Source organism: Dioscorea cayenensis, chromosome 8 (assembly GCF_009730915.1).
Source record: "Dioscorea cayenensis subsp. rotundata cultivar TDr96_F1 chromosome 8, TDr96_F1_v2_PseudoChromosome.rev07_lg8_w22 25.fasta, whole genome shotgun sequence".
Lineage (NCBI taxonomy): Eukaryota > Viridiplantae > Streptophyta > Magnoliopsida > Dioscoreales > Dioscoreaceae > Dioscorea > Dioscorea cayenensis.
The window spans coordinates 3,157,147-3,169,679 of record NC_052478.1 but is presented as its reverse complement, the minus strand read 5'-3'; the positions used below and the strand labels follow the sequence as shown (position 1 = coordinate 3,169,679).

Sequence of the window (12,533 nt, the reverse complement as noted above, 5' to 3'; positions counted from 1 at the left end):
AAATGTTCTTCTCGGTTGTTTGAGTCCAAGGGGATTTTTTGTAGGCACATTTGCAAGGTGCTTATTGAGAAGAATGTGAAAGACATCCTTCTAGGTATATTTACCACAATGGAGGAAGGACATCAAACGTTTGCATACATATGTACTAGTGAGGAGAAACTACATTAAAATAAATTGTGCTATCATTTTACTAAAGCCGCAGAACTTGGACCAGAGTCAAATGACAAATACATATTCTTAATGAAATATGTGGATGAGGCAATTGAGAAGTTGATGGGCAACACAACTTGCAAGGAAAAGTTTACACCTATGTTGTTGGAGGCGACTAATGTGCCACACCGAAAATTTCTGACTCCTTTGAAGGAGAGGAGTAAGGGTCCCTTGTAATTGTCATTAATTTTCAAATTACGTATTTCAATCATTTAATTTTTTGTAATGATTTGTCGGGCTATAATCTCTTTTCTTAGGTGAATTCAAATTCTATATCGATCAATCTGGATATGCATCATAGTTCTTCTCTAGGTTTCTCTGATTAAGGTGAGTTGTAAGACATATGTATTTATTATTGTATTCAATACTTAGTTATTAAAATTGTTGTTGATATGAAATGTGATGGATTATCCATTTTTTTTAATTTTTGTGTTGAAGTTAATGATCTTACACATTTTTGTAGGGTGCGGAGCGAAAAAAAAAATTCAGGGAATGGTATTGTGATGCAAGTTGTTTATATAGCGCAAGGTTTAATTTTTTTGTGTTTCATGTTTGTGTTCATGTCCGTTGAGGAAAAACTGAAATTTTGGGTTCATGTTTGTGTTATTAGTAAAGATTTTTGTGTTTATGTTTGTGTTATTGTTGTAACATTTGTCTTGTTGTTTATGTTTAGGTTTTGTGTTGTTTATATTTGATGAAGAGATGAACCAGGACATATGTGTTGTTTAATTTTGTCTTATGTTGCTTATATATATTCAAAGCCAGGACATAATTTGATGAAGAGATGAACCAAATTAATACAACCATGTTGCATATATTCAAACCCAGCTTGAATTGTTTAATTCTAGTTGGTATTCTGGTATTCAAGCCCAGGTTTTTTTCTCCAGAGCAGCAATGAGAATCTTGTAATTTGTAGTCGGGCACTTTGGAAGCGGGAAAAACACTGCTATTTTTTGGGCACGTATCATTTATCATGGTAAATAGTATCAATAATGTAAATATACATTATTAAGAATATGTAAACATTTACATAATAAAAATCACATTTTCTTCTAGTATCCTTGAACTAAAATCATATCATTGAACTGAAATACAATAATTTGAACAAGCAAAAGTCTTCTGGACATAAAAAGAGCATTTTGAATGGGCAATATAGCTTCAGTGATTCTGGGAAAACAGCCTCACACAACGCATCAATCCACCAAGAATATGTCTTTTTAGGCAGCATCTTTCTGCAAATCTCTGGAGCCAAGACTCCATCTTTGCATGTTGGTTCTGGGCACTTTAAATGCAACATCCCTTCCTTCAGACTTGTTGAGATGTATAACTCCAGGCAGTTTGTGCAGTAACTGTGTTGACAACCCATCTCATTAAATATTTCATAGTTTTGCTTCACTTCCATGCATATGTTCAAATAGACATCTTGAGATTTGTTCACCTAGTAAAAAATTTTCCACCTTATTTAGTATTAAAGTTACATGTAAAAGGAAAGTCAATAATGCTGTCAGTGATACTGAAGAAACATTTACAATTTTGAGGGCATCCAAAGTAGCCACTGCATCTGATGAGGTAAGCAATTCTCCTAGCTTCATAAATGCCTGGGGTTAATTTCAATCAAACATATAGTCATTAACAATTCTAGAACACAGAAGAATTAACTCAGCTGTTGATTAAACCATAAATTTAATGTATAAGTTGGTATTTCTTCAATAGACTTACATATGAGGTATAAAGAACTCTATGTATACAAGTCTACCATAAATAAATGTCAATTCATATATTTTATTAGAAAAAAATTGAAAAAAATTCATACCACAGCTGCATGCACGATAACATATACAATCACAGAACCACAAACCAATGTACAAACTTGAATTAAGGATTGTAACTAAATAGGGTCATATGTACAATTCACATTTCAGAAAAAATTTAGAGAATGAATTCATGTTTCATAAAAGGCTCAGATCTTGCTCCTCTATTCTTTTCGCATGGATAAACCTGAATCAAGGGTTGCAACTAAAGTTGCCACGCCGCCCAATCTCCATACTCTTTTATAGGGCAAATCATCATGACCACAAGAACATATAAAAGAGTAATGCTATATAGAGCGAACCAAATACACAAACCAACCACGTTGACAAAAAGAAATACATGATGTAACAAAATGATTCATGCTGAATATATATAAAATATCAAGCAACTGAATGAAAAAAAAGGCTTAGATTCAATAGTGGAAATTTTCTCCCATCCTTCCCCCTCCCTCTACAACAATAGGAGTAGCGGTTGCCTACTAGGTTATCCATGCTACTACGCCGTCATTGTAGAGAGACGAGGGCACGAGAGAATTTTTTTAGGGACATCATCATTGCCTTTGTACCTGATTTCAAGGCGAGCCGAGACTCACGGACAAGGGCACTAGAGAGGGGAGCGGCGGTCGGGAGCAGAGGCACGAGAGAGAATAGGGTAGTGGCGGTCAGGAGCTAGGATATGAGTGACAGAGGAGTCGAGAGCTACCGCACAAGAGAGGAAGGGGAGCAGCGGCCGGGCTTTTGTCCCCAAATTTCAGACACCTAGGGCACGAGTGAGAGAGGAGTCGGGAGCTACCAGATAAGGCATGAGTGAGAAGCTACCGTACGAGAAAGGAGAGGGAGCGGTGGTCAGGCTTTCATCCCAGAATTTCAGAGAACTTAGGGCACGTGTGAAAGAAGGATCAGGATCTACCGCATGAGACAGGTGAGGGGAGCGGCGGACGGGCTTTTGTCCCATGAATTTCATGGAACCGCTGGCACGAGAGAGAGAGGAAGCGTGAGCTATAGCATGAGAGAGGAGGATGGAGCGGTGGCCAGCCTCTTTGGCTTGGAAGAGATGCTAGGGCACATACATGAGAGAGAGACAAAAGCATTCTCATTTTACTAATTTTTAAAAATTTTTAAAATAAAAAAAAGTAAAAGAGGAGAGAGAACCGCTGCCATGCCACTAGCCATATCAGTCGTGTGGTTGGTTCGTGTGAGCAGTTCGCTCTATATAGCATTACTCCTTTGTGAGTACTTGTGCTCATGATCTCTTCTTTCGAATTCCTTGCTATTTCACTGCATTCCTACTAGAAATTTAAAAATCTTTTGGTAAAACTTCTTCTTATATATTATTATTATTATTATTATTATTATTATTATTATCTGCCAAATGTTGATCAAGGTTTACTTACTGCTTTGAAAATAAATTCCTTATACTTCTAAAATTTTAACAAAATTGGTTAATATAATAGGTATGAATTATTTAATGAAAAAAGGTATGGATTAATTACTTCTTTAATAAATTATTAAATTTTTTGATAAAGAACTATTAAATCATTATTAAAAGGGACTCATAGGTAATTACTTGTATAATGTAATTGTTTACAAATGAATAATAATTAATATAATAGTTTACAGTTATATATATACACGGTAGAATCACATTTCTTAATTATATATAAATTAAGATTAATATTTCAAAGTAAAAATAAAAAATTTTAAAAAAATTCCATACAAATGTCCCTCAAAATAAAGGTTAAGGACAGGAGAGTTTTTTAAAATATTTTAAAAAACTCTACCAATTAAAAAAAGGCCAAATAAACAAGTATTCCCGCATTTTATGCATTCCCACTGCACCCGAGAAGTGCATTTCGAAAAAAGTCAAGTGTGGTAATATCAACCTACCCACCACCGATTGCAAATCCAACGGCAGAGACCCACACATATCTGATATCCATGCTCATTCATGATAAACTCACCCCAAATTTCCATCACTACCTGTGGACCCCTACTACCTGATTGAATCTTAGTCATTGATGAAATTTTTTTGAAATGGTCCCATCGATTTTTTTTAAATTTTATAACCCTTGTTCATCTAATAGCGGTTATCAAATATCACAATCTGACTACATCTCCACCACCCACGATCTTTCTATTATTGTAGAAAAAAAACTCTCAATCACCCTTTTCTTTCCTTCAAGGTAGGTTCTTTGGAGCTTTGTGTATAATTTTAATGATTATTATTGATACTTGTTGGCTCTAAATTTCTTTCTTTTTAAAATCCTAAAATTTGTTCCTATTTGTAATTCACCTTTAAACTTTAGATTTAGCCTTTGAGTTTCTAGGATTTGTTCTCAATTTATAGTTTGAAGGAATTTTGTTTATCTTTTGATGTGTGCACCTAAGCATACTCTTAGGATCTTTGATCATGATATTTTTATGGATTTAATCACGTCTCAAGGATGAGATTTTGTATGATATATTTGATGTAATGCGATGTATGGTTGGTTGAGGTACAATCTTTCACCATGAGGAAGGAATGGTTGCCTGATTTAATTTGATAGGCTTCAGATTTCGTTTTTGATAATAACAGAAATCCCTCTCTGATTTTAGGGATCTTAGAGGTAGAATTTGGAGGAGAGTAAAATATGAAAGTTGTAGATTTTGATGTTACCTAAATACCTGCATAAATTTAGATTTTATGTATCTGTAGTTTGTGAGATATAACCATATTAGTATAATTGTTTCGGATGATATTTCTGTGTAGAACCTGAAGAATTATGGCCTTTTTTTGATGATCATGAAGATGGGATTGGGTACGTTGAAAAACAGGAAAGTTGTTCATTTTTGAGTTATTTGATTGTCAGTAAAATTTCATTACTTTTGGAGTTGTAGGTTAAGAGATATGCATATTTCAAAAGTATATATATTTAATTTACAAGTTACAGAAATAGCTGGAGAATCAAATGAATGCTATAATTTGAGTAGTACTCCAAATAATGTGAATTTCAGATATGTCATAGTTTTAGGTGTCTACTTTTCTTGGAATCTTGAAATTTGTGATTTACAATAGTATATATAAAGTTATGAGGGGTTTAATGCTCAATAATCGTGATGGAATTGTTCATATGCCCTTTAAAGTGCATAATTGCTATTGTACTCTCGCAAGAATCAATATTTGGGAGTCTAAATTTATAGCTTGAACTTTTTTGCATATGTACCTTTCTAAAAATCTCATTTGATAATACTATTGCTTATTAGCCTCTTTAAGCTTTGTAGCATCATCAAAGTATTGTTTTGAAACTAAAAGAATCTCTTCTCAAATATAGGCCATGCCAAAAGCCTTAATTTCGTGTAAGATTTGGGAGTATTTTTTTGGCGTTAAGCAGGTAAGTATCTCACATATAAATACTATTATATGTATATACTTAAAAATTCTAGTTTTCTGCACTTTTGAAATTTTTGAGAAAAATACTGATCATTTTTATTTATATTTTTGAATTATTTATTTATTATTATTTTTGAAATTACTTTAAATTATTTGAATTTTTTAGTTAATCATATTTTATTTTGGATTAGAATTATCTCAATGGTTTAAATATATATATATATATATATATATATATATATATATATATATAAATAAATTCGGATTATTTAATTTCTAAAGTTTTAGATAATTTATCTAAATACGTATTATTTAAATTCTGAATTTCAGATATGTTTCTAGTTAATTCCGGATCAATTATTATTAATATGTTTTTAAATTATTTGTTCATGTTTGGATTCAAGTAACTGGTTTATTTTGCTATGATAAAATGGGATCATGCAACTACTAAAAATTTTGTTTGGCAAATTACTCGTATTTTGCCCAATCTGAGTTTTGGTAGTTTATTGTTTTGTGAATATGCAGTATTTTGACATAGAAACTAGTCCATAATTAACTATGCAATAACCCTGTCACTGGGGGTTAAACACTGACTGTGTCGGCACGTATTTTGATCTAGAAACTATAGTTCATACCGCTTTCCGTCGGTGAAGCTTTCCGTCGGTAAAGAATAACGGCCTCTGATAATTTTGGCTCGAGTCACCGAGGGTAAAAATTTGATTTCTGATAAATTTTGTCTCGGGTCACTGAGGGTAAATATATGAATTTCATGATTTTGTTTTGGCAATAATTGTTTGGGGGACCTATATGCTCAGTTTTTAACATCTGTGTATACGTGAAATAAATTTATTTTGTTGATTTTGCATTTTGATAATTTATAATTTTGTGTAAGTGATCCCTATATTTTTAGTGGATGCTTACTGGGCTGTCAAGCTAATAATTTTGTTGTTGAATTTTTTTTTTCAGATCTGAAGTAAATAGTACAACAGACATTTTAGTGAGCTAGTAAGAGATTATATTATTGATCCTTTTTAAATTTGAGCTGTCATTCTGTCTGTGTAAGTATTTGTTTTATTTATAGAACACCAGTTTATATTTAAAGTTGAAATTTTGAATATTGTAAATTTCTGTTTTTGACCTTTGATATTACAACCATGTTATATTGTATGTTCTGTTTAGATCAGGTTTTGAGGCTTTATATATCTACTTGGTTTCGGTCTTAGGAGTACGGCCGTTTATCAGCGTCCTGGGTCCATCGAGCCGGATTAAGAGCATGACACTACCCTGTGACCACCTCTTAATTAATTCTTCTTCTAATTATTATAAAATAAGGGACTAACTTAAGCGAGATCACAACCGTCCAGAGCAGTGCGGTAATGGAAAGCAAGATCACGACCGTCCAGAGTGGTGAGGAAATGGAAAGCAAGATCACGACCGCGCGAAGAGAAGTTTCTGGAAGAGTTTCTTCCTTACCGCCCAGAGTTTCCGTTCAATCTCTCACCAACTCCTTAAACGGTCTCACCAACTTCGTTTTGTCTGCATTATCTTATTTATTTTTCTATTTTATTATTTTATTAACATTGCACAGCATAATATTTAACTTATCTTTCCCCTTTTCAAAACCTGTTCTCTTCACATCACATAACAAATTTCCTCCAAAGTTAAATCCATGTAAATATTTTTAAACTTTAACAGTGATTAAAAATTATCTAAATATAATTTGCCTGACTAAATTCGAATATCCAAAATGATTAAATCAACTTAATAAAAAACTTTCCTAAAAATCCACACATTGTGAGCAACTTAATTTACATGCCTACCCTTCTAAGCTGTTGATTTTTAATATAACTATCACTATTATTTATTTTTCCAAATCATATTTTAATGCATACATGCTATTTTTTTTAAAAATAAAAATATGAGCACTATATATTAGGGGCATAAATGTAAATACTGATAAGAAATTAATCTAGACAGTCCTTGTTAACATGAGCACTATGATAACGTAACCAATACTATCAGTCTATGAGACATTTAGTAATGTATTAGTTTTATAATAATAATAATAATAATAATAATAATAATAATTATTATTATTATTATTATTATTAGTTTCTTCTATAAATACCCCCAGGAAGTCCACTTCCTCTGGACCTATGAGACTCCTCCTAATTATTATTATTATTATTATTATTATTATTATTATTATTATTATTAGTTTCTTCTATAAATACCCCCAGGAAGTCCGCTAACGATTCGCGCCTCCTCTGAGACTCCTCTGCCGCCCTCTTCTAAACCTCTCTCTCTTGTGGCTCTCTCTTCTCTTCTCGGTACCGCTAAAAGGTAGGCCAATTTTCGTTGAGATCCGGTTTGGTGCTCTTGAGTTGCAGTCTTTCGAGTAGATGTGTGGTTTTTCAAACAAAAAAACTCTGGTTTTATGCTGTTTATGTATGTACGCTTGCTTATATGTATATATGTGAAGGTTTAACACAATTCATCATGCTGTTTCCTGTTCAAAATCTAAATTTATGTTGTTCAGACCTTTGTTGTTGTTGTGTTGTTGTTTTGTCAGTCTTCCACTTCTAGTGGACTGTTTCTGTTGTTTTGTTCTTCCTTTCTAATGCGGAGGTTCTACATTTTCCATAAAAATCTAAATTTATTGCCTGGCATGCAGTTACAAAGTTTTATCTGTTGTATCCACTTCATAATTAATAGAAATTGCATGTTATGTGAATGTGTGGTGTTTGATTGAATTGATGCTGCCAGATTTATGGTGTCACACATCGTTGGATATCCTTGCATTGGACCAAAGAGAGAGCTTAGGTTTGCACTAGAATCTTTTTGGGATGGCAAGAGCAGTGGTGAGGATTTGCAGAAGGTTGCCGCAGATCTCAGAGCTTCCATTTGGAAACAAATGGCTGATGCTGGGATCAAGTTTATTCCTAGCAACACTTTTTCATTTTGTGAAAAAGTTCTTGATACAACTGCAATGCTCGGAGCTGTCCCCCCTAAGTATGGATGGACAGGTGGTGAGATTGGATTTGATATCTATTTCTCTATGGCAAGGGGAAATTTGTCTCAGCCTGCTATGGAGATGACCAAGTGGTTTGATACCAACTAGTAAGTAATCTTACTGTAAATGTTGAATCTTCAGTATTGGACTTTTTATTGACTTGAAGTTCTTGAACTTATTGGTTGCGTTCTTATTTGTCATTTTTGTTGATTCAGCCATTTCATTGTCCCTGAGTTGGGGCCAGAGACAAAGTTTTCCTATGCTTCTCACAAGGCTGTGTCTGAATACAAGGAGGCCAAAGCGGTATGATCTGGATTAATGATTAATTTAATCTATTATGATGAATTATAATATTTGATTAAAATTAAATGCTACTTGGATCTGTCAACTCATGGAATGAAATGCATGTATTTACATGGCCAAGCTTTATACATAATTAACTGATCTCTTATTGTAACAAGAAACTTTGGTAATTGCTTCATATTCAATTTTGGGCAATTCAATGTTGTTTAATAATTGAGACAGGTAATTAAATTGTTGAGAATGCTAGTTTTCACCCCTTTTTTTTATTCAAAATTTTGGGTTTAAATGGCAATCTGGCAGATAGATTAACCTTACTATGTAATGGCGATTAAACATGTTTCCAATGCTACATCATAAAATAATTGCTGCTAATAACTGGAATTCAGTGGTGGTGTTCAAGAAAGATATAGATTCGTTTTTGGATACTCTCTTTGAAAATTCACATGAACTTGTGCACTCTGCAGGTAGCGAGACACTATCTCTTAACATTCTCTTATGTTTTGCTTAATATCCTCTTCTCATCCGTATTTCTCCTGCTGTGATGCAGCTTGGAATTGATACAGTCCCAGTACTTGTAGGACCTGTCTCTTATTTATTGCTTTCCAAGCCTGCGAAAGGAGTAGAGAAGTCCTTTTCTCTGCTTTCTCTCTTGAGGAAGGTGCTGCCAGTTTACATGTAAGTCTTTAAACATGGTTCTAGCTATTGTTTATTCATACATATTTGTTTTCCCCCTTTTTCAATCTTAATAAGTTAATATAATTATCCACAGGGAAGTTATCGCTGAGTTAAAGGCGGCTGGTGCCACCTGGATTCAATTTGATGAGCCCACCCTTGTCCTTGATCTTCAATCTCACCAATTGCAGGCATTCACTGAGGCCTACTCAGAACTAGAATCATCATTTTCTGGTTTGAATGTGTTGATTGAGACCTACTTTGCTGATGTTCCTGCTGAGGCATTTAAGTCAGTGGCCATGCTTATCTCATGAATTTTTTCTATGTTTTCCTGTGTGTAATCTTATTTCTCCCCTTTGCTGTTTTAGGACGATTACTGGCTTGAGTGGCATTTCTGGTATTGGTTTTGATCTTGTGCGTGGAACCCAGACCCTTGACCTGATTAAAGGTGGGTTTCCATCTGGCAAGTTCCTTTTTGCTGGAGTTGTAGATGGGAGGAATATTTGGGCCAATGATCTCGCTTCTTCCCTTAGCACACTTGAGGCCCTTGAGGCTATCGTGGGCAAAGGTATTCATACTTGCATATGAAAAGAATTTTCATCTATGTATATGCTTTCATTGGTTAATGAACTTTACTTATTTGTTCAACAGACAAGCTTGTTGTTTCGACCTCCTGCTCACTCATGCACTCTGCTGTTGATCTTGTAAATGAGACCAAGCTCGACAGTGAAATCAAATCATGGTTCTCTTTTGCCGCACAGAAAGTTGTTGAAGTTAATGCACTGGCCAAGGCATTGGCTGGTACCAAGGATGAGGTACAGAGTACTCTACAACTATTATTTTGTGTTACTCCATTTTTGTATTCTTCTTGTTTCTTTGTTATAGGGAATAACTCTGGAATAATTCTGCCTCCCTCCTCTAAAACTAGCAAACCGTATGTTACTTTCCCAAATTTGCTAATTGTGTGCATGCATTCCAAATATACTCCTTTGTTGCAAAAGCTTCCCTAGTTTAGATTCCTCCACGGACAACAAAAATCCAGGATAACCTTGCTTACCCCATTGGTTTATTACCACTGCTGTTATTCTTGCTTTTCTTTATTGTACTTGTAGGTAATTAGGCCAATAAATTTCTTCTATCCATTGGATGAGCTTCTGCAAATGTTGTCATTTACATGGCTTCACAATGGAGCCAGCTCTATGGTCAGATTTAATGCTGCTGTGCACGAGGAATGGCTGAATTTCTAATTTTCATTCTCTTGCTATTTGTTATTTTTTGCAGGCTTTCTTCTCATCAAATGTTGCTGCTCAGGCTTCAAGAAAGTCATCTCCTAGAGTTAACAATGAGGAAGTTCAGAAAGCTGTAAGTTCTTGATTACCCATATCTACCCTGTGTGAAGTGAGCTTTGTCTAAAAAGCTAACCTTTTTTTTTGTACTCAGGCTGCCGCTTTGAAGGGCTCTGACCATCGTCGGGCCACTCCTGTTAGTGCCAGATTGGATGCCCAGCAGAAGAATTTGAACCTTCCAATCCTTCCTACTGCCACCATCAGTTCATTCCCTCAGACAATGGATCTCCGCAGAGTGCAACGTGAATACAAGGCAATCAAGTGGGAACTCTTCATTAAACACACAACTCTGTGATCATTTAATCCTTCTATTCTTATGATAATTAATTGTTTCAATGATATTCCTTTGTGTCACAGGATCTCTGAAGAGGAGTATGTGCAGGCCATCAGTGAAGAAATCAGCAAAGTTGTCAAGTTGCAGGAGGAGCTTGACATTGATGTCCTGGTCCATGGAGAGCCTGAGGTGAGTTCAATTCTAAATTGTAACTGCAATATAATGTTCTGAGGTATGAGACTTTTTTGTGAAAGATACTGAATTAATTTTTGATTTACTTTTTTCACAGAGGAATGACATGGTCGAGTACTTCGGGGAGCAGCTTGCGGGCATTACATTCACTGTTAACGGTTGGGTGCAATTATATGGGTCACGTTGTGTGAAGCCACCCATCATCTATGGTGATGTTAGCCGTCCGAAGGCAATGACTGTGTTCTGGTCCTCAATGGCCCAGAGCATGACCTCCCGACCAATGAAAGCAATGTTGACAGGTCCAGTTACCATCCTCAACTGGTATTTCGTCAGAAACGACCAGCCAAGGTGAGCCTACGGGACAAATTCCTCTGTTTAACCATCACTTATCTTTCTCTTGTTTGGAAGCATTAACCGTCAATGATATGACCCAGATTTGAGACCTGCTATCAAATTGCTCTTGCCATCAAGAAGGAAGTTGAAGATTTGGAAGCTGCTGGTATTCAGGTTAGTTCTTTAAGTTTTAGCATGCATAATTATCATACACTATGCAGTATATTGTCTCGTGACTTTAAACATTTTGATGTTTGCATTCAGGTTATCCAAATCGATGAAGCAGCTCTTCGAGAAGGCTTGCCTCTTCGCAAGTCCGAGCAATCTTTCTATTTGGACTGGGATATCCACTCATTTAGGATCACCAACTGTGGTGTGAAAGATACCACCCAGGTACCTTCCGCACACCGATTTTTCTGACGAATTTGTTCTATTATTTCGCACATGAATGCACATTAATTTTGTTATTGTGCAGATTCATACTCATATGTGCTACTCAAACTTCAATGATATCATCCACCCGATCATTGGCATAGATGCTGATGTGATCACAATCGAGAACTCCCGATCCGATGAGAAACTCTTGTCTGTGTTCCGTGAGGGTGTGAAATATGGTGCCGGAATAGGTCCTGGTGTTTACGACATCCACTCTCCCAGGATTCCATCGACCGAGGAAATTGCAGACCGTATCAACAAAATGTTAGCTGTCCTCGAGTCGAACATTCTCTGGGTCAACCCTGACTGTGGTCTGAAGACCAGGAAGTACACCGAGGTCAAGCCTGCCCTTGCCAACATGGTTGCTGCTGCAAAACTCCTCCGCAAGGAACTTGCCAGTGCTTAGACTTTCGATGAAGCACCATCGGCGTAATTCTTATAATTTTGAAGTGCCTTTCCAATAATATCTTTTTGTGTGCTAATCAAAGCTTAAGTTTAGGAACATACAAGTATTGCTCTGTTTGATCAAGTCATTGTTTCCCTTTTACTTATCTTACCTCGTGTGCTGGATTTT

General features: G+C 35.3%; 1 protein-coding gene across 1 annotated transcript; it reads left to right on the top strand.

Annotated features, from left to right (window-relative positions):
* Positions 1–8,157: 8,157 nt before the first annotated feature.
* LOC120267124 (5-methyltetrahydropteroyltriglutamate--homocysteine methyltransferase 2-like) lies at positions 8,158–12,521 on the top strand. Its single transcript, XM_039274825.1, has 13 exons — positions 8,158–8,511; positions 8,620–8,707; positions 9,255–9,382; positions 9,477–9,668; positions 9,748–9,947; positions 10,031–10,194; positions 10,661–10,741; positions 10,820–10,986; positions 11,083–11,188; positions 11,289–11,539; positions 11,626–11,698; positions 11,789–11,917; positions 12,000–12,521. Exons 1-13 carry the CDS (start codon positions 8,162–8,164, stop codon positions 12,363–12,365), a joined length of 2,295 nt encoding a protein of 764 aa, XP_039130759.1. The 5' UTR covers positions 8,158–8,161; the 3' UTR covers positions 12,366–12,521.
* Positions 12,522–12,533: the final 12 nt, after the last annotated feature.